At 57.4% G+C, this 19,378-nt stretch overlaps 1 protein-coding gene across 13 annotated transcripts in view; it reads right to left on the bottom strand.

The window, feature by feature from the left end:
* ZMYM3 (zinc finger MYM-type containing 3) overlaps positions 1 to 19,378 on the bottom strand; it is a 36,705-nt gene that overhangs the window by 11,466 nt on the left and 5,861 nt on the right. For 10 of the 13 annotated variants that reach the window (XR_009151864.1, XR_009151863.1, XR_009151865.1 and 7 more), the window contains exons 2-25: positions 17,650 to 18,534; positions 17,187 to 17,230; positions 16,902 to 16,974; positions 15,356 to 15,647; positions 15,023 to 15,203; positions 14,666 to 14,878; positions 14,264 to 14,414; positions 14,002 to 14,117; positions 12,696 to 12,782; positions 12,374 to 12,524; positions 11,906 to 12,078; positions 10,833 to 10,998; positions 7,809 to 7,867; positions 7,486 to 7,645; positions 7,122 to 7,234; positions 6,870 to 7,044; positions 6,258 to 6,404; positions 5,963 to 6,066; positions 3,517 to 3,685; positions 3,261 to 3,412; positions 2,834 to 2,948; positions 2,094 to 2,348; positions 1,892 to 2,009; positions 1,532 to 1,760 (exon numbers count right to left, since the gene is read on the bottom strand). Coding sequence is in view for 9 of the 13 variants with exons in the window: in XM_058154652.1 (XP_058010635.1) it covers positions 1,559 to 1,760; positions 1,892 to 2,009; positions 2,094 to 2,348; positions 2,834 to 2,948; positions 3,261 to 3,412; positions 3,517 to 3,685; positions 5,963 to 6,066; positions 6,258 to 6,404; positions 6,870 to 7,044; positions 7,122 to 7,234; positions 7,486 to 7,645; positions 7,809 to 7,867; positions 10,833 to 10,998; positions 11,906 to 12,078; positions 12,374 to 12,524; positions 12,696 to 12,782; positions 14,002 to 14,117; positions 14,264 to 14,414; positions 14,666 to 14,878; positions 15,023 to 15,203; positions 15,356 to 15,647; positions 16,902 to 16,974; positions 17,187 to 17,230; positions 17,650 to 18,517 (4,284 nt within the window). In the remaining 4 variants the exon portion in view is untranslated. Of the gene's footprint in view, positions 1 to 665; positions 1,326 to 1,531; positions 1,761 to 1,891; positions 2,010 to 2,093; positions 2,349 to 2,833; positions 2,949 to 3,260; positions 3,413 to 3,516; positions 3,686 to 5,962; positions 6,067 to 6,257; positions 6,405 to 6,869; positions 7,045 to 7,121; positions 7,235 to 7,485; positions 7,646 to 7,808; positions 7,868 to 10,832; positions 10,999 to 11,905; positions 12,079 to 12,373; positions 12,525 to 12,695; positions 12,783 to 14,001; positions 14,118 to 14,263; positions 14,415 to 14,665; positions 14,879 to 15,022; positions 15,204 to 15,355; positions 15,648 to 16,901; positions 16,975 to 17,186; positions 17,231 to 17,649; positions 18,535 to 19,136 lie in introns of those variants that run through there. The other 3 variants (XM_058154653.1, XM_058154656.1, XM_058154658.1) reach the window with 3 other exon arrangements.

Here is a 19,378-nt window from a genome sequence, read left to right as displayed (position 1 = left end):
CTACTGCTGGATGAGGAAAGGCCACTGGGGGCAACGGGCGCTTGAAGTTCTGGGGCCGCCAGGGCAGCTGAGCACCCTGGGAGGAAAGGGCGCCTAGGGTGAGCCTGGATCCTCTGGATTCGGTCAGGTGGCTGGGCTTGCCCACAACCTCCCTGGCGGCTTTCCCCGCCCCCGGAGACTGCCCAGATCCTTGTTGGGCTCCGCCCTGGCCTGACGCAACCATCAGTCAGACCCTCCTTCCTCCCTTCTTGCCCAACCTTTGAGTGTTTCCTAATCCCAGATTCAGGCCGGAACAGGTGGAATTTGCATCCTGGGCAGGAATCCCACCTGCTCCGTAGCCACTGCCAGGTGAACTTCAGCAGCACAAGGGGCCTCTCCCACAACCACAGCACCCAGGCTGAGCCTCCGCCCAGGCTCGCTTCCTGCCGGCCAAGATGCCAAAGCTGGGGCCTGAAAGCAGATCTCCTTTCCTTGCTGCGCTTGGCGCGCGTTCTGGTGCCCTTCCTGCTTGCCCCATGGCCCGGATGCAGCTGGAATGCCTCCCCTGAGCTGTGCGCCCCCCCCCCAAGTGTCTTGGTCTTCACAATAATTCATAGCTTGCACAGACCATGAAGTCCACCGGAGGGCACCAAGCTGGGCAAAGCCGGCCTCTGGCTCTGACCACAACAGCAGCTCCCAAATGCTGATGTGAGCTACTGCCCCCTAATGGCTAAAGGGTGAAAGAACATATGGGAGATGGGCACCCCAGATCGTTTCCTCCCGTAGGCCAGGAAGAGAAATCTGGGGGGCTGGCTCCCCACTCGAGGGCTTCCCAGCTCACCTCTGGGGCCGCAGCACCAAGTTTTTTCCTCCCTCGCCAGAAAGAGCCAAACCCAGAGAGCTTTTCTGCCTTTATTTGAAATGAATGGTTTCCAGAGACGCAGGGAGGGCAGGGGCCGGGTCTTAACGTCCAGTATATCACAACGCGACAACGAGGCCCGCAACTGGCTCACTGGAGACACAGACACTGCAGGGCTGGGCCAGGACAATGTATATACAGGCTCAACAAACGGCACCACCACCAGCCATAGCTCAGAGTTCAACGCCACACACAGAGACAGGGGAGGACCCGGGTGCAAGGCGGCCTCTGAGCCCCTGGAGGAAGAGCAGCAGGCCAGGGCCAGATGCCAGCGGAAGGGGAGGGGGCGTACAAGAGATCGGGCCCTTGGGAGGCACCCACTCCCTCCCTCCTTCCCCCCCACCGTGGCCAGAAGAGGCAGAGGTCTGGGGCTCTTGATCCAACCTCCAAGTCCAGAAGCAGCCTGCGCCCCTTTTTCCCTGCCAGTCTGGAGAGAGAGACCAGGTGACGAGGTCAGCCAAGCAGGGACCCCCGAGAAGCGTGGGGAGGACAGAGGCACCAGGGGCCCATTCGCCAGGTGGAAGAGGCGGCGGCCGAGTCCTCTGTGTCTGTCCACCCAGAAAGGGAAGGGCTGACAGGCGAGCTGCCCCCGGTCCCTGCAGCCGGGGGGCGGGGAGCAGCACCGGAGCCCACCTTCTCTCACAGTGAGGGCAGCCCAGGTCAGTCCATGTCATCATCCAGGCCTCCTGCCCCGCGGCTGTGCTCCTCGTAGATCTCACGCACGGCCAGGATGCGATTCAGCATGCTCTCCAGCATGCTCTTATCCATGGGGATGACAGAATACCACAGCGGGGACTCTGCGATGCAGGAGCGCTCCGGCTGCAGGTAGAAGACGTCGTTGCGGCTGCGGAGGCTCTCGGGGCTGCAGGCCAGAGGGGGAGAGAGATGGGGGTCAGAGGGGAGGGGAGCCATGGGTGGGCGGCCTGAGGGACTTGAGGTCCTTCTGGCCTGCTCTGGAAAACCCACAACCGGCACCTCCCGCTCCCCACTCACCATTTGGAGAGATAGAATTCATAGAACTTGACCGGGCAGCGCAAGGGGTTCAGGCGGTTCTCCCGCTGCTCCAAGACCGGCACCTCCTCCTCTCTCCTCCGCTTGCCTAGGCTGCTCTCTGCATGGAAGGGGCAGCAGCGGTTGAACAGGGTTGGGCGGGGTTGGGAGCAGGGGTGGGGGAAGCACAAGGTGGTATCCCTACCTCGGCCTTTCCGGTGCCGCACGGGCGCGTAGTAGCGGATGCTCACGACTTTGGCCGAGCCCCGCGGTGTGGTGCACTTGCGTGACTGCCGCACCACGTTGGTGAAGGACAGCTGCATGTGCTCCTCAGCCGTCTGCAGCCCGAAGTACTTGGTGTTGAAGAACATCAGGGTGTTGAGCAGCACAAACGGGGAGTAGACGCCCAGCTGCTTGCAATCCCAGAGGTGCTCCTCTTCCACGCGGGAGAAGACCGTGCCTGTAAGTCACAGGACACAGCCAGTTGTGAAGGCAGCCGGGCGGCCTGGGGTCAAAAGTGGACCGGCGGGGGGAACCTGGGCTCCAGAGAGCCTTGAGCAGCCTGATGCCCCTAGCAGAGCAGAATTTTGAGGTCCCAGGAAGGGGCAGCCGTTTCAGACCCGGAACCAGTGGTGGGTTGCTACCGGTTCACTCTGGATCGGGCGAACTAGTAGCGGGAGGCTCTGCCCACCCACCTGGACCTCTCTGCGCATGCACAGAAGCTGCATTTCTACTTTGGACACACCACGGCACTCAATGCTCTCCCTACCCACTCAAACCGAAGGTCTTCATCCCGCCCCCACTTTTCCAGGCTGCCTTATCTGAGAATGCGGCCTAAGCAGTCATGGATCCAGGCCTGAGGGGAGACCTGGCCAACCCCAGCCTAGGTCGGCCCCTGCCTTTCCAAGAGGGCGCCCCCACCCCAACCCCCCAGCAGACACTCACTGTTGGGCAGGACCGAGGGCTGCCAGCCACTCAGCAACTTGTTGAGCTCTTGCACAAAAGTCAGGTAATAGAGGTCGGTGAAGATGTTGACCATGCGGTTGTTCTCCAACAGGTACTGGAAAGGCCGAGGGTCATAAGGTCAAAGAGGCCACCCTCCCTAATCTGCCTCTCACATGGCTCTCCTCCAGGGGGTCTCTGGGGCTGTGGGGAATCCTCCTCTCCAGGGTCCCCCCTCAAAGCTGTTGTGAGGGCTGCTGTCTCACAGAGAAGTAGCAGCTTCTTTTCTCACCCCACAGAAAGGCAAAATACGCCCCCACCCCCCGGGAAGAGACCATCTACAGCCAACAGGAAAGCCTTATCCATGGGCAGCATCTGTGGAGGCCTCGCCCCCGCTGCCATAAAGTGCCTGGCTGAGACGGGGCCTTACCTGCTGGATTCCCAGGCACAGATAATAGATGCTGTCTGGCTCGTAGCGCTCCCCGTTGGGCCGGGTGATCTCCTTGACGAACTGGGCCAGGCCGTAGTTCAGCTCGGCCGCCGTGCAGGCCAGGATGTCCTCCTTGATCCGCATGGGCTTGGCTGCGGGCGGCCACAGGGCAGGCTTAGAAGTGGGAGCAGGCAGGGACACCCGGGGTGGGCAGCTCACCCTGCTCCTCCCGCCTGTCCATATGTCCCATACTTACGGCCAAAGCGCAGCTCATCGCCCTTGCTGGTTTCGGCACCCACGTACTTGGCCTGCACCCAGCTCTTCCAGGCGTTCACCCCATAGGAGGAGTTGAGGGCTGAGCCGCTGGGCTGGCTGCTTACTGAGTCCCTGGAGCAGCTCTCCGACAGCACCAGGCGTTTCTGGCCCTGTGGGACAGGGTGGAGGGAGGGAGGGAGCGGGCAAGGAGGGGGGGCATCTGGTGAAACCAGCACCACGACATCTGCCAGGCAGCTGGACAGAAGCCCAGGTGCTCCCACTGCAACCTGCGGCCAAATAGCCGCTTGCTTTATACTGGGTGAGAAGACCTCTTTGTCCAGGTGTTACTCAGACTGGCAAAACATTATAGGCCTCTGATGGGTAACCTTTTAGCCGTTGCGTGCCAAAAGCGGGGAGAGCGCAGGGGGGGTCATGAGTGTGCGTGCCCACACCCATAATGCAATTTCCCCCTGCATGCCCCACACATGTGCGCATGACCCCCTCTATGCTCCCACGCGCATGTGTCGTGTCCCACTCCTCCGCTGACGGCCGGGTCAGGGAAATCCGAATCAGGCGTGCCTCTGCAGCTCTGCCAAAGTCCTCAGGGCAGGCAGGAGACCAGAAAGTGACTTCAGCAAGATATGTTTAGACTTTGCCTGACTCAGAGAATGCCAGAAAGCAGGTCCTTTATATAGGCCATGGGGTGTGGCTCCATGACTCAGCACTTATCCAGGCCTGCCCCTCCCTTCCTTCTGTTGCCTCCGCCTATCAAGTCTTCTGACGCGAGAGTCACTCCAGTCTGCAGCTGTTGGCAATTGACCTCCCTCAGGCTCACATGCTGTGGAGGAGGGGGAGGGGTCTAGTTGCTCCGTTTGCCTGGGCATGGAGCCAGAGCTGGGGGCTGGAGATACTTGCTCTTCTTCAGCCTGTCTGGGCATGGAGCCAGGGCTGGGGCCGGGAGGCATACTAGGACATTCCTCCGTGTTCGGAAGCAGATAAGAAGGCTCCGGCTGTGGTGAGATCGGACGAGACACAACAGCATGCGCGAGCAACCCCACACTCCCATCCCCGCACATTTGTGCAGGACCCCCCCACGCTCCCCAGCACATGCACGTGCAACCCCCAGCACTCTCCCCAACCCCCCCTCATGGCCAATTTTGGGCCTGGCAGGCCTCCCTGAAGCTGTTGTGTCTTGCCCGCTCTCACCGCAGCCGGGGTTTGCTTATCTGCTTCTGAACGCTGAAGAATGTCCTCCCGGCCCCAGCCCTGGCTCCATGCCCAGACAGGCTGAGGAGGGGGCATCTCCCGGCCCCAGCCCTGGCTCCATGCCCAGACAGGCTGAAGAAGAGCAAGTATCTCCAGCCCCAAGCTCTGGCTCCATGCCCAGGCAACGGAGCAACTAGACCCTCCCCTCCTCCACAGCATGTGAGCCTGAGGAGGTCAATTACCAACAGCTGCCGATTGGAGTGACCCTTGCGTCAGAAGACTTGATAGGCGGAGGCAACAGAAGGAAGGGAGGGGCAGGCCTGGATAAGTGCTGAGTCATGGAGCCACACCCCATGGCCTATATAAAGGACCTGCTTTCTGGCATTCTCTGAGTCAGGCAAAGTCTAAACATATCTTGCTGAAGTCACTTTCTGGTCTCCTGCCTGCCCTGAGGACTTTGCTAGGACTTTGGCAGAGCTGCAGAGGCACACCTGATTCGGATTTCCCTGACCCGGCCGTCGGCGGAGGAGTGGGACACGACAGAAGCCTCCTGGGACCATAAACGGGCTGCGGGGTGTGTGTGCTTCCCCCACCTATATATGTGAAAGACCCCCTCCTACCCTGCGCATGTACGTGAGACCCCTGCGCATGCGTGCACATCTCCCACATGCGCCCTGCCCCCGCACCAGAGACCCTAAAAGCCGCTGGCCAGCGGGAGGCACGTGCACGGTGGAGCTGAGCTGGGCAATAGTTTGCGTGCCCGCAGAGGGCTCCGCATGACACCTGTGGCATGTGTGCCAGAGGTTCGCTATCACGGTTATCGGCTCTTTTTCCTTCATGCAATACACCCCCCCTCCCCCCACAGAAGATCCTGGGGAGACAGGATAGAGGTGGGGGCGGGGGCTAGTTTGCTTCCCAGGATTCTCATGTTTGCCTTTTTAGCTTAGGTTAATTTTTCTTCATACTATATTTTGATAGGGCATCGTGGCGCTTGTGATTACACTGGCAAACTACTTTTCACTTATCAGAAAGCCAAAAAAAAAAAAAAATTCCTTCCACTAAAAACAAGCTGATCTCTCAGCTAACAGCATTTTAGCCTCGTCTCATTTATAAAACCAGTGCAGAAAATGAGACTCCCAACTGGAGGTTAACGCAGGGCGGAGGGTGAGCCTTTGAGAGAAAGTCTGGCTCTGGCATTACAAGGTCTTTTTGGGCGGGGGGGAACCCCAGGCGGGGCCCACCTTGCGAATCGAGCGAGGCAAGTCTGGGTCTGCAGCGACGTCCTCGGGGGCGACCAGGCTGCAGTCGAAGAGGAAGTCCACGCTGGGATTGATGTCCAAGGGGTCTGCGGGGGAACACAGGAGCCGCTGCACCCTAGGCCCTCCTCCTTGGTGGGTGGGGAAGCCCTCTGCCCTCCACCCCAGTGCCCAAAGTGCTCTTGCAAGGAGGCAAGGAAGCCCAGCCTGGGGTCTCCACCCAAGGGACACCAGCAACCCCCTTCTTGCCCACTCCTGCTTCCCCTGGCACTGCCCTCACTTTTAGGGAAGTCAGCCTCCAGGTCCTGCCCCGGCTCATCCAGAACGTTTGCCATCTTGACCGCCATGGCAAGCACATCATCCCTGGCTGGCCCAAAGAGGTCGCAGTCCTCCAGGAGCCCTTCGGCACTCTGGTTGCTCACCAGGTCTGTGAAAACGGGGCGGGGGGGGAGGAGGTGGTGTGTGTCATGCCTGCGCTCCTTCTTGGGGCTCCAGGAAGCATCTGGGCCCTCTTCGCCCTCTGGAATGCTCGCCAGGAGCGAGAAGCCAAGGCCTTTCTTTTCCCCCTGCCCCCCCTCCCTAAGAAGAGCCAGAATGCGTAGGCAAGGTGGCAGGAAGGCCCAGGACGAGGGTCCCGCCCATCTTTGCCTGCCTTCATCCACCACAGCGGCCTCGACAGGAGGCATGTCGGTAGCCCCAAAGGCTTCCTGAGCCCAGAGAGCCCCTCTCTACCTCTCGCCTTGCTGCAGATACAGGTGGATCATGGGGCGCAGCTGATACACCCTATGCCCAGCTGGCCTTCTTGAGCCCAGGAAGGGTTCCTGGCAGAGTGACCCAGTTTTGCTCAGGTTCCCCTCCACAGTAGCCTATCAGGGCCCGATGCAGAACCCACCACAGAGGTCTGAGGAGGCTTTGTCCAGCTCTTCGGCCTCCGCGATCATCTCCGCCATGGCCAGGATGTCGGCTTCCAGGGGGTTGGAAGGGATCTTCACCTTCAGCTCCTCAATGGTTTCCACAATCTTCTCTGTGCTCTCCAGGGTGGTGGGCAGAAACATTGGCACAGGAACCTGGAAGGAGCGAGAGGTCAGGGCCCGGCAGGACAGGGAGGAAGGCGGGGGCTCCAGAGAGAGGAGGTAGTACTCACGGGGACTGGCATGGAGAAAGGCACTGGGACTTTCTGGCAGTACATGTTCATGGGCACGGGCACAAAGACTGGCACCGGGATGGGCAGCACAATCACCTGAGGCTTCCAGTCATCTGTCAGGAGGGAAGGAAGGAAGGAAACAGTCAGCAGGTCTTCACCTGCCTGCCTGCCCCCCCCCCAACCTCCCATCCTGGGACAAGGCAAGGCCTCCCTCTTTCCTTCTCTCACAGCCGTGAGGGAGAGCTCAGCCCTGTCTCCCGTCAGGAGCTCTCGCGCCAGGAAGACCAGCCCCTGGGATGAAGGCAGTTCCAGGAAGGGGGAGGACCCACCGGAATCTCCCTCTCAGCCCCCCCCCCTCGCTCACCTGTCTGGCAGCCCTTGGACTTCATCTCCGTCTTGCAGGAAACCCCTCGGTTCTGCATGAGAGGCTTGCACATAGCTGCCTTGTTCTTCCGGGGGGTGACCGGCTGAGGGGTCTGGGCCGGAGCGGATGCTGGCGAGGTGGGGGTGGCCTTGGCAGGCTCCTGCAGAGATGATCCAGACAGGGCAAGGCTCAGCAGTGGGGACAGAAGCCCCTGCCCGCACAACACAGAAGCCGGCCCCTTCACCCAGGCTACACAGGGCCTCCCGAGCCCCAGAAGTGCCCCCCCACTCCTACCCCCGGGGCAGTGAGCCTGAGAGACTTACCGTGCTGGGCTCTGCTTTCTGGGCAGCGGCAGAGGGCTGCTTGGGTTCTGGGGCTTGACCTGTGTGGAGAAAGGGTTTCTGGGCTGAGGGCTGCAGCTTTCTCCACACCTGCCTTGCCCAGGAGGTCCGAGAGCGCAAGGTTGGCCTGGGCGCTCGTTCATCCAGATGTGCAGCCCTTCTCACCCGGGGCAGCAGGAAGAGAAGCCGCCAATGTCCTCGTCAAGGAACAGGCCGGTGCCCGGGAGACACGGGTCTAAGTCTCGGCGGGGGTATGAAACCACAGCTGGGGCAGAGCCCACCCCCCACCTAGAGGAAAACACTGGAATGCGGCCCTCGGATGGAGCCCAGAGCTACCCACGGATCATTTAGGCAGGAAAAGACACGGCTTCTTCCAGCCCATTGGAAGGTCAGCAGCCGCACAAACCGAGGCCCAAGAATAGTTCATGTCTGCCCCACGGGAGACTGGCTCTCCTTCCCTGGGCCCTCCTGAAGTAGCGTTTCTACTAACCTGTCACAAAGCAACCCAGCAAAGCTGGCATTCACTCTGGCACGTTCCTTTAGGCCTTCAAAAACTAATTCCTAGCCTTAGGACAAACAAACGTCACTATGCAGAGGCATAAACTTCGTGTAATTCATACACAAATCTTGCCATTTGGCCACACAGCTCTCTCTATAGCTCACTTTCTTAAGGCAGAAGGACACAGCAGCCCTTCCTAATTTGGGCAGCCTCCAGATATGTGGACTTCAACTCCCAAAATTCCTTAGCCAGCACGGCCAGTTTGAGAAGTAGAAATACACACACCTGGAGGGAAAGCTGGTGGGAGAGTCACAGTGATTAGCTTTGAGTATATGAAAGGATGCCCCACTCCTTAAAGGCTGTGAGCAGCTGTCAATCAAAATCCTTAGTCATAATAACAAGAAGCATTATTGCTGCTAGAACCCCCCAACCCTCGCAAGATGCCTTTCTCCTAGAAGAGATGGGAAGTCAGGTTTCAGCTCCCCTCCTGAACCCCAGAATGCCAGGGGCAGACTGGCTCCTTCCTGGGCCCTCCTGAAGTAGCGTTTCTACTAACCTGTCACAAAGCAACCCAGCAAAGCTGGCATTCACTCTGGCACGCCTTTAGGCCTTCAAAACTAATTCCTAGCCTTAGGACAAACAAACGTCACTATGCAGAGGCATAAACTGTAATTCATACACAAATCTTGCCATTTGGCCACACAGCTCTCTCTATAGCTCACTTTCTTAAGGCAGAAGGACACAGCAGCCCTTCCTAATTTGGGCAGCCTCCAGATATGTGGACTTCAACTCCCAAAATTCCTTAGCCAGCACGGCCAGTTTGAGAAGTAGAAATACACACACCTGGAGGGAAAGCTGGTGGGAGAGTCACAGTGATTAGCTTTGAGTATATGAAAGGATGCCCCACTCCTTAAAGGCTGTGAGCAGCTGTCAATCAAAATCCTTAGTCATAATAACAAGAAGCATTATTGCTGCTAGAACCCCCCAACCCTCGCAAGATGCCTTTCTCCTAGAAGAGATGGGAAGTCAGGTTTCAGCTCCCCTCCTGAACCCCAGAATGCCAGGGGCAGACTGGCTCCGAAGTGCAGGGATAGCAGCCAAAACTACTTTCCTCAGTCCCATCCTCAGACAGCATCCTCAGGCGGATGGGACCAGGACGGATGGTCCATTTCATAGAAAGAGCAAAGAAAGGAACTTATGGCAACTTAATTTTACCCACTGACATAATATTTGCCCAACATTGGAAAGTGTTACATGTGTTAACAACTGTGGATAAACAAGGCCTTTTCAACTGCTACTTTAGAAAAGATTACAAATGAAGTTAACATTAAAAAACACCAGGGGCAAGAACCACAATTCATCAAAATCAGATGGATTTTATATTTTATCTCAGTAATGACAGACCTTCTATCAATAAAATTTAGATATCTGGTAAACATATGGGTATATTATGCCTCTATCGACTTTCAGCCATTTTTAACTTTTTTGTATACCATTTCTATCATATATTAATGCCACTCAGTTACTTGAGAATGTTTGTTAACTACAGTTCAATAAATAAAGGTTTTTTTTAAAAAACCAAATAGGTGAACAACCAAGGGAGAAAGGGCCTTGGAGATCATAGGAACACCCAGTGCCTTAAAGGTGACCACGAGCACCTACCAGGAAGCCAAGTGGCAAGTAGGGGCCCACCCAAATACCCCATCCCCGCCCAGAGAGTAAGAAAGGTGACCTGGATGGAGATAATAGGCAAGCTCAGCTGCCAAAGCAAGGAGGGGTAGTATATATTTTAGGTCCACAGCAGAGAGATAATATTCGGAAGAGGCTCAGACACCTCTCTACTTCATTGGACTGGGAGGAGGAGGAGGAGGAGGAGGAGGAACATAATCAGACCTGCAACAATCCGTTATATAGCCAACCTCAATGAAAGTACTTTTAGTTTTCCTGTGGAGTTGAAGTCTTGGTGTGGTCTACCCAGACGCTTTGAAATGCTTTTTAAGAATGAGCGAGCAAGCGAAACCAAGCCAATGTGATTAAATAAACAGCATGTAGAACCCAGGAATGGCCACAGCGGGCCCTCAAAATGCACCATGGAAAAGCTCTCCTGGCCACAGTTACCACCTGCCTCTTCAGCAGGAGTGGTCCCCGTCCCGGAGCTCCAAAGTGTGGGCCAGCCCTGAGCAAAGGAGGACAATAGACACACTGCCCACCCCCACCCCTCTGGTCCACAGATCCATTTTGGAGGAGCCCAACTGAGTCTCTTCCTCCCTAGAAACAGTTTGCCACGCAGCCTATTTGATGTGGGGGTACCTTTGGCCGCACTCCTCCTGGCTGGCCCGGCATGTCAGAACCAGAGAGGTGAGCGAGAAAGGGAAGCCCCCACCCCTGCCCTGGTGGAGTTCCAGCCCACGACCCACCCGCCAGGGCGCCAGTGCAGGATCCTTCCTTAGCCCCATTTCCACTCATGCGCTTCCGAGTCTTGGCTGGCCGAAGCACCGGCTACTCACTGTTCAGCAGACTCTCAGGCCCTTTCTGGGTGTCCAGGTTGGGCTGATTCTGTTGGTTGTAAAACCTCAACAGACACTGCTGGTTGCAGAAATGCTTGATTTGACCTCGCCAGTGAATCGTTTCCAACAGCTTCCCCTGCCGCTTGCAAGCATGGCACCGAGCTGCCTACCGGGCACCAGAGAGGAAGAGGGAGAGTTAGGCCAACCCACCAGGTATGGGATCTCATCCCCACTGCAGCTTCCCACATATGGCTTTCCTATGAAAAACCAAACTTCCATTGACATGTTGAGATCCTGGGCTGGGCTGAGATACTAACTGGACCCAGATCCCCCGGGGGGCTTCCAAGGCCAGGCTGCCACACCAGCACAGGGTGTGGACAGGGAGGAAGTCCGACAAAGGGCAGAGCTAGGGCTGGGGATCACATCTACCAGCTCTGGCTTAGGTGGCACAGGAGGCCCATACAAGGGGGAGACTCAAAGGACCGAATGATGCCTTAAGCACCTGGGAAGGACATCCCCACCCCGCCCAGCAAGAGAAGACAAACTAAATCTCTGTCCCCATATCTGCCTGGGGCAGTTCTGAGGGCCACGGAAGAGCACTAGCAAGCGAGCCACATGCAGCTCCTGGGATGTGGCTTTTGCGCTCCGAAAGGGAACCGGGGAGCAGCTGCTGACAGTCGTCTCCCAAAGGAGGAGAGGGGGGACCTGATGCTTTGAAGCCGACTCTGGCCCACTTCAGAAGGGAGTGGGGGCTTACGACCTGGAGAATGGCATTCAGCAGCCTCCCGACCCCCCGCTGGAACTCCCAAGGCCAGATTCCTTCCCCCATCCACCCCTGGAGGGCTTTCCTTAAAACACTTTCTGGGAGAGTTCCGGATAGAAGGAGCTCAGCCTCTTCGCAGCCACGGTTCTTACTGCTCCTTTTACTTATAAGAAGGCTTATGGGTCTACCCGCTCGGTGCCCTTAGGAACATTTTGGCCTTTAGTGCAAGAAGAGGCAACTCCGTTCCCCTGACCAGGACTGGCAGGCCCCCCCTCCCCAAAGAAGGGGAGGGCCGAAGGGCCGCACTGACCTTGTAGTACCAGAGCAGGTATTTGCTTTTGCAGTCGTCGCTGCAGAAGTCCCAGGTGCTGCCCTCCAGCTGCTCGGTGACAGCTCGCTGGCAGGTCTGGGAGCAATAGGTGCAGGTGATGCAGCAGAGGCCCAGGTTCTTGGTGAAATCCTGTTTGTAAAGAAGCACACACCCTGCGGAGAAACAACACGGATGAAAACCTCCCAGGGGGGCGGCCGAGCGGCAACAGGAGCCCACAGCAGGCAACCACAGAGAGATCAAGCACGACACAGACACACACGCACACCTGACATAGCCCTTCCTGCACTGGCCCCGGGCGGCCTTGGGGGTCCCCGTCGCTCACCTCTCCGGTCCTAAGGCCGATGTGGCCTCTCGCCCCTGCCCACCGCATGCAACGACCTGCCCCGAGGAGACGGCGGCCGGGGGGACTTCTGCCCTCGGCAACGATCGAGCTCCCCTCCCGGGTACCTTCGCTGCAAAAGTTCTTCTCCACTCCCGAGAAGCGGATCTTCTCGTGCAGCAGCTTCTCCTGCTTGCAGTGCTCACATTGGGACACCACCCCTCGCAGCCGCTTGAAGTCCTCGCAGCAGTCCCGGCAGCAGAACTGGTAGACCTTGTCCTGGCAGAGAGCGGGCGCCACGCGGGCATCAGGTGGGCACAGGCCTCCGCGGGGCAACTGAGCCACAGGAGGCCCCCATGGGATGTGAGCGGAGAGCCCTCCCCAAATCGCCCCTCCCCCTGAAGCCTTCCTCCCCCACCCCCTGCCTCCTCCCTCCGGCGGCCCCCTCACCTGCCAATCCAGGATCTCGGGCTTCCCAGTGAAGAGGTTGTGGCAGGAATGGCAGGTCAAGTGGATCCCACCTTCTGGGCTGGAGCGCTGCATTTTGAGGGAAGGGGACAGATTCAGAAGGGGCACAAGGACCCTGCCCACCTTGCTGTGCTCCAGGACTGCCCACCCAGCACCTCCCGGCCCCTCGCCTGCTCCCTGCCCACCTCATCACTCAGTTTGTCCCTGCCCCCACCCAAATCCCCCTCACCTCCTGCCCATTCCCAGCACTCCCCTTCCCCTCCCAATCCCATGGCACCAAGAAGGGGCCCCTCCAGCAGGCCCCCCTGTGCTGCTGCTGCTGCTCCTGGAAGGGGACAGGCTTTGGCCAGGGAGAATGGCAGCCCAAGACCAACTTTCTGCGAGTGAAATAAATTATGCAAATCACACAGGAGGTTAATTTCACTGATTTATTGGATAGCAGACACAAACTCTCTTTGTCATCGGCAGAAGCAAAAACAGTTTTATTTGAGACAATGACCCCCACGAGATTCAACATCATAGATATAGAAAGATCCATAAGCTACGAATGAGATGTGCAGCCTCGCCCCCCCCCCCCGCCCCCCTGCCCCCCTCCCGGTCATTGGCTAGGCTTCTGTGATGTCAGCGGGATCCTGAATGTCTCCACTTTGAGAAGAAGATTCAGTCATGCAACGCTGCAACGGAGAACAACGGCTGGGACGACGAGGGGAAAGATGAACTCAGCAGAAGGGAGGGAAGAAGGAAGGAAGGAAAGAAAGGAGGGTGTGGAAGGAGACAGGCACAGGCGATAGCAGAGCGTGGACAGGGGAGCGCGCCAAAAACCCAGAAAGCGAGAGGGGGGAACCTCACACACACAGCCTGGGAGGCGGACAGGCCCAGCGGCCCAGAAGGAGGCTGTTCTCCAAGCAGCACCAGAGGTTGAGAAGGCAAATCAACACACAGGCAGAGAGGATCCAGAGATTATCCACTCTGGTGACTCAGACAGAAAGAGAGCAGATGGCGTAAGAAAGAGGGGAGCGCAAAGAGCGAGGGGGCCTCTGCTCAGCCTCGGGAGTCCCTACACCTTCTGAGTCCCATGGCTGTTAGCAGACACCGCCTTCCCTACTCAAAGCTGTCCTCAGCAAACAATGAGAGCTAGAAGCCTTTTTCTTTCTTTTTTTAAAGAAATGCGAGAGCGGAGAGACTTCAGAAGTCTGACGGATGCCCCAGACTGCAGCCGTGCAGAGCACCCGGAGGGCTCCTGGGTCTGGTCCCGTCACTGTGACGGCGGAAGAGCCTCCGTATGTACCTGGAATTTGGTCCAGCAGCTGGGGCTGCAGAACTGGTACACCACCTGCTTGTTCTTGTTGTAATAGCAAGGCTCAGACAGGCTCTTCCGGCAAAAGCTGCAGGGCCGGACGGGTCCTGGGGAGAGCGAAAGGGTACATGGCGGGATCAGGACGGGCTCCAGGAGATCCCACCCACCCAAAAGCAAGGAGGAGGAGTCTGCATCACCGGGCTGGTCTTCCCTTCCCCATAGGCTCAGCGCCCGCCTCCCCGCCCACAGGTACCTGTCAGTCCGGCTTGCTTGACCTTGTACGAAGTGGTGCAGCAGACAGAGCAGAAGAGACCCAGCTTGCCGTTCCGGTCTTTGTGGGAGAGCATGTCGAAGTTCTTGCACAGCGTCTTGCACCACATACACGGGTAGACTCGGGTATGTTTCTGCAGAGACCCAGGGCATGGGGGCTGCTGGGCAGAGTGGCCGGCAGGCCCCGGGTCTTTCCTCCTCCTCCTCCTCCCTTTCGTCAACGCCAACCCCCAGGGACTTCCCTGCAAGGCCACCGCCTCGCAGCCTGGGGGGCAGGGGGCTCCTAAGCACTGGCGGATGCAGGCAACCCTCAGGGCCCACCCCAGAGAGCTTGCCCCCCACAGGGGGCCCTGCCCTCCAGTTCCTCCCTTTCAGCCGCCTGTACCTTTTTGTAGCTGTTGAGGCAGGCGGGGTTGCAGAAGCGCTTCTGCTGCCCCTCGTGGAAGAGATACTCCAAGGGGACCCCCTTGTTGTACAGGTAAAGGCCGCAGCTGTCGCAGCAGTTGGTCTTCAGCCCTTTGGTGGCACGGAACTTAGTGAAGCAGGCATCGCTGCAGATTCGGTGCACCACGCTGCCATTGCTCACTTCGTGCTGAATCTGAAGTGGAAGCGGAGTGGTTGCAGGCTCGCCACAGGACCCCCCCCCCCCAATGCCAGGGAGGGGAGTACAGGAGGTAGGGAGAGGGAAATCTCCTGAGGCGGCCTTCCCCAGCAAGCTGGCCAGAGAGAAGCCTTTGCTCACCTCTCCAGTCTTGTAGCACACGCTGCAACGGACGGAGTCTGAGGTTTCAGCCGCCTGCGGAGCCGGACGCTGTTGCTGCTGCGCTTCGTACAGCGAGAGGCAAACCGAAGTGCAGAACTCGTAGAAAGAGCTGTCGGAGCCGATCTGGGCCACCACCGAGTCCTTGGTGTTCCAAATCTCCCTGAAGGGAGGAAGACTCTCATCAGAAAGGCTGCCTGACCACCCCACAGTCCATGGGACACAGCAGGCCAGGACCAGGAGGCTCTCCTGCAGTCCGGGGGAGGGGGGCAGGGAGGCCAAGGATGCGCCCCGGTGAAGGATGGAAGCGCCTACTTTTTGCAGAAGGTGCAGCTCTTCCTGCTGAGGGGCCGCTTGGAGAAGGTGGTGAGGCAGGAGCTGGAGCAGAAGAGCTGGGGGAGCCCCTTGCGCTGGTAGGCTGTCTGGCCCTTCTGCAGTGGCGTGCGGCAGTTGGCGCAGGTCATCTTGGTGACGGTCGAGCGGGCCGCCCGCTGGGCCATCTGGTTGCGCAGAGACAGGCGGGTGGGGCGGCGGGTGCGGAAGGGGACGAAGTCCTCGTCGTTAGGGTCATCCACCATGGCATCTGAGTCCTCATCAGAGACGGGGACTGTGAGGCGGGAGAGAGGGAGCAAGTGCTCAGGGCTTCCTTCCCTTCTGAAATGGGAAATCCCCCAGCGCCCCACCAGAGTGGCTCAGTCTGGCTCTGCCCTCAGGCAAAGAGGCAGGATAGAAATTGAAATAAAAGTAACGGCATCCTTTGGTCTGGTGTATCTCTAGTTAGATGTAAGGAAATCTGAGAAAAATGAGGTTTTGTTTTTGTGTTCATATATTTTTTTTTCTATTGGCCTCAGGCTGAAGAAAAGTCTCCATTCTCACCTTCAAAGTTAGTCCTTGGTTGGTAAGATGGAAAGGCTGATTGAGATTATATTTGTTGTTCAAAACGATGAATTGCATTTACTTATCCAACGGTGTGGTTTAATTGGGCTAAAATTGGTTTAATCGGTTTGTTTGTTGGGATGTTTCTTTTTCATAAATTTCCTTTTCATACCTTGCTATGATTGGTCTTTTATAGTTGTTTTCCTATATATCCGTGACAGCATGGTACGCGGAGCCCTATCGGTGGACACACGAGTGTTGTTTCTGGCCTCTGGAGGGATGGAGAAGGCCTTTTTCGCTCTCCCCATGTCTTAGAAAGCCTCTGGAGCTTGGGGAGAGTGAAAAACAGGCCTTCCGTTCCCACCCGAAGTCGGAAAACAGGCCATTTCTGGCCTCGGAGGGCCTCCAGGGGGTGGGGAAGGCCGTTTTTGCCCTTCCCTAGAAAGCCTCTGGAGCCTGGGGAGGGCGAAAAACAGGCTTACTAGGCCCACCGTGCCATCACATGCCAAAAGTGGGGGGAGCGTGGGGGGATTGCGCATGCATGCACGGGGCACATTGATTTATGGGTGTGGGCATGCGTGCGTGCAAACCCCCCCCCACGCTTTTGGCACATGACGGCAAAACTGTTAGCCATCACTGCTATATATCATAGCAATGGAAATACTAGGCAACACCTCAGCAGCTTCCCAGAAAATTCCAAGGATTTACTGAACTGATCGGGGAGAGGAGAGAAAACTCTGCCCCCAGCCCCTCTTTGCAGCTGCCTTCCCTTTTTCAAAGGGGTGCAGCTCTGGAAGAAAACCTAGGCCAGCCAGTGGAGAATCTGCCTCTAGCCTGCAGGGTCAGCCGTCCTCTCTCTCTCACACGAGAGAGCCCAGCCTCGCCTGGAAGGCGGCCTCCTTTTTCACGCTTGCTCTGTTCCCAAGTTGACATGCTGGACCATTTGGGAGCCCCCCTCCTGGCCCTCCCGTTCGGGTGGACTTACTGCTCTCTGAAGAGTTGACCGTTTCTGGCCGAGACACCTCTGCTCTCCTGGCTCGCTCGCTCCTCTTCTGTTCCTGGAAGACACCAGGGAATCATCACTGCAGCCCCCGGGGGCCAAGCCTCCCCACAGAAGGGGACCCACCAGCCCAAGCCAGCCCATTCACAGGCTCTGAGCTGGGAAGGGGAAACTGCAGGCCTGGGGACTTCCAAGCCCTGATCCCAAACACAGCAAAGGTCTGAGGGAAGAGACCCGTACCCAGCTGGCCTTCAGAGGTCCCCTCCTTACCCTTTCCACGGGGGCCTCAGCTGCCTTCGCACCAATACCTTCCCCTGCAAAAGAAGACAAGAGAGACCAAATGACAACCCACGACCCTCAAGGAGGACCCATCAGAGGGCACTCGCAATCAAGGTGACAAAACCATGTCTGGGGAGGGCGATGTGGGGTAAAGGAGGGAGTCCCAGAGGTGCTTTTTCAAAAGGCACCTGGACTTTGAAGACGTCCCGCTTCTCACTCAAGAATGGATGAGAAACTCCAGTCGCCTCTTGAAGAAGCAACTTTGGATGGCCAAGAATCTCCATAGACCGGGAGATAAAGGAGGGAGTTTTAGAAGGGGCCCAGAGTATTCAGAGAAGGAAGCGGGAGGCTCTCTGGATCTGGTCAGCAGAACATGATCTACCCGGCCAGTACTGGCGCACCACAAGGCGGCAGGGAAAGAAGCTGCAGTAACCCTGGGAGAAGGCTGACCCACCTGCAAGGGAGGGTGGGGGTCCCGCTTCTTCTGCTTTCGCAGCTTCACTGGGGCCACTTTCTTTCTTGGCTGCACCAAGGCTCCCCTCGGCCACTTCCAGAGGGGGCGGCACAGGCTCAGGAACGCTGTTCCGAGTGGGCTCTTCCTCCTCCTCCTCCTCCTCTGCGGGTGCCAGAGCGTCCTCCTTGTGCTCCAGGGAGCTCTTCTTGGGGGATTTCAACCGGGGCTTTTTCGCCAGCCGTGGGCTCGTTGGGGGGCTGCCGGGTGAGGGGGCGGCTTCTTGGGAAGAGGGCATGCAGCTCACCTCAACCACCTCGGGGTTCTCCTTGGCGGAGCTGTTTGGAGCACAGCCTGTGTGCTTGGCGTGGCTCTCCTGCTCCATGCCTGCTTGGGACCCCCCCTCCTCCTGCAAAGCTTCGGGACTCAGGCGTTCAATTCCTGGCACAGCGGGGGCTTCGGTGCCATTCTCTGGGTCCACAGAGCCACGTGCCTTGAACAAGCCATCGGGGTCCCCAGACTTCTCTACCACCTCCTGGTCCCCTCCTTTGCTCAAGCTGTCCAGAAGGCCAGGCTTCTCCAGGATATCCAAAGCGCTGGGCTTACTGAGGGCCAAACTATTGGACTTGCTTAGGGTGGACAGGTCACCGGCTTTCCCCACGCCAAACTCCAAACTACCGTCGGATGCTGCTTGCTTAGACACCTCCCACTCCATCTCTTGGGACTGGACAGTCGCTGCTTGTGGGATGGAGGCTTTTTGGGAGGCCAGCAGATCCTCTCCGAACTCCAGGCCCGCAGGGAGATCCCCAATCAGGGGCTTATTGTGCAGAGACAGGGGCCCCAAAGAGGCAGGAAATTCGCTGGAATCCATTCAGGGACGCCCAACAACTGAGAATCGGGAAAGGAAAGAGGTCAGTCCTTCTTCAGTGGCCTGCAACATCAGCTGTGGGCACAGCAAAAAGATTCCTCCCAGAAATCTATTTCACAGAGACCCGCTCCTTCCTTAACTGATACCGAACCCCACCTGATCTGAAACAGCCTAATCCAAATTATCCATTGTGAGGCAACTGATCCATGACAAAAACGGTCACAGGCTGACTCATGCGGAGCGTTAACTTTGGAAAAAGCAAAGCTGGGACCAACATGGAGCTTTAGTTGGAAAAAAAAATAAAAATACTTTGCGTTCATAGAAGACGCTTAATTGAAGTATTGTATTAACCCATTTTCTCAGGGTCACAATGCACTGAACTGCAAACCCATCAGAACTAAAACCAATGTTAAGGCCAACCAGGTTTAATGTGTTGCACAAATGTAGCCGTTAGATCTTGGCACTGTATGAATAATAGAATTAGGCCCATGTTCTATCAGTAGCCCAGCATTAAGCATACCTTTCAAAAATAATACAGTGCTCACACAATGAACAGGCAGCAGAAACCCTAACCCTAAACCCCCTCTTCCCCAACCAATGCAGAAAAGACCACCCATGCTACCTTCACACACTGGACCAGTGGGGAATTTCCATCCTGGACAGCTCTGACACATTTCACACAACAGGCACAGGGGTCTGATGACTTAGCGCTGTGTGTGAATGGGCCACAGACCATCAGCACAGCTATGTTTTAGTCTGAACGATCTTCATGGGCCCACAGCCACCCAACCAAGTCACTTTTTAACAGCTAAATGTGAAAACGCGGTAACCATTTACAGCAGTCATTTTCTGCTAGCCTGCTGT

Source organism: Ahaetulla prasina, chromosome 11 (genome assembly GCF_028640845.1).
Source record: "Ahaetulla prasina isolate Xishuangbanna chromosome 11, ASM2864084v1, whole genome shotgun sequence".
Lineage (NCBI taxonomy): Eukaryota > Metazoa > Chordata > Lepidosauria > Squamata > Colubridae > Ahaetulla > Ahaetulla prasina.
This window is presented reverse-complemented; position numbering and strand designations above follow the sequence as displayed.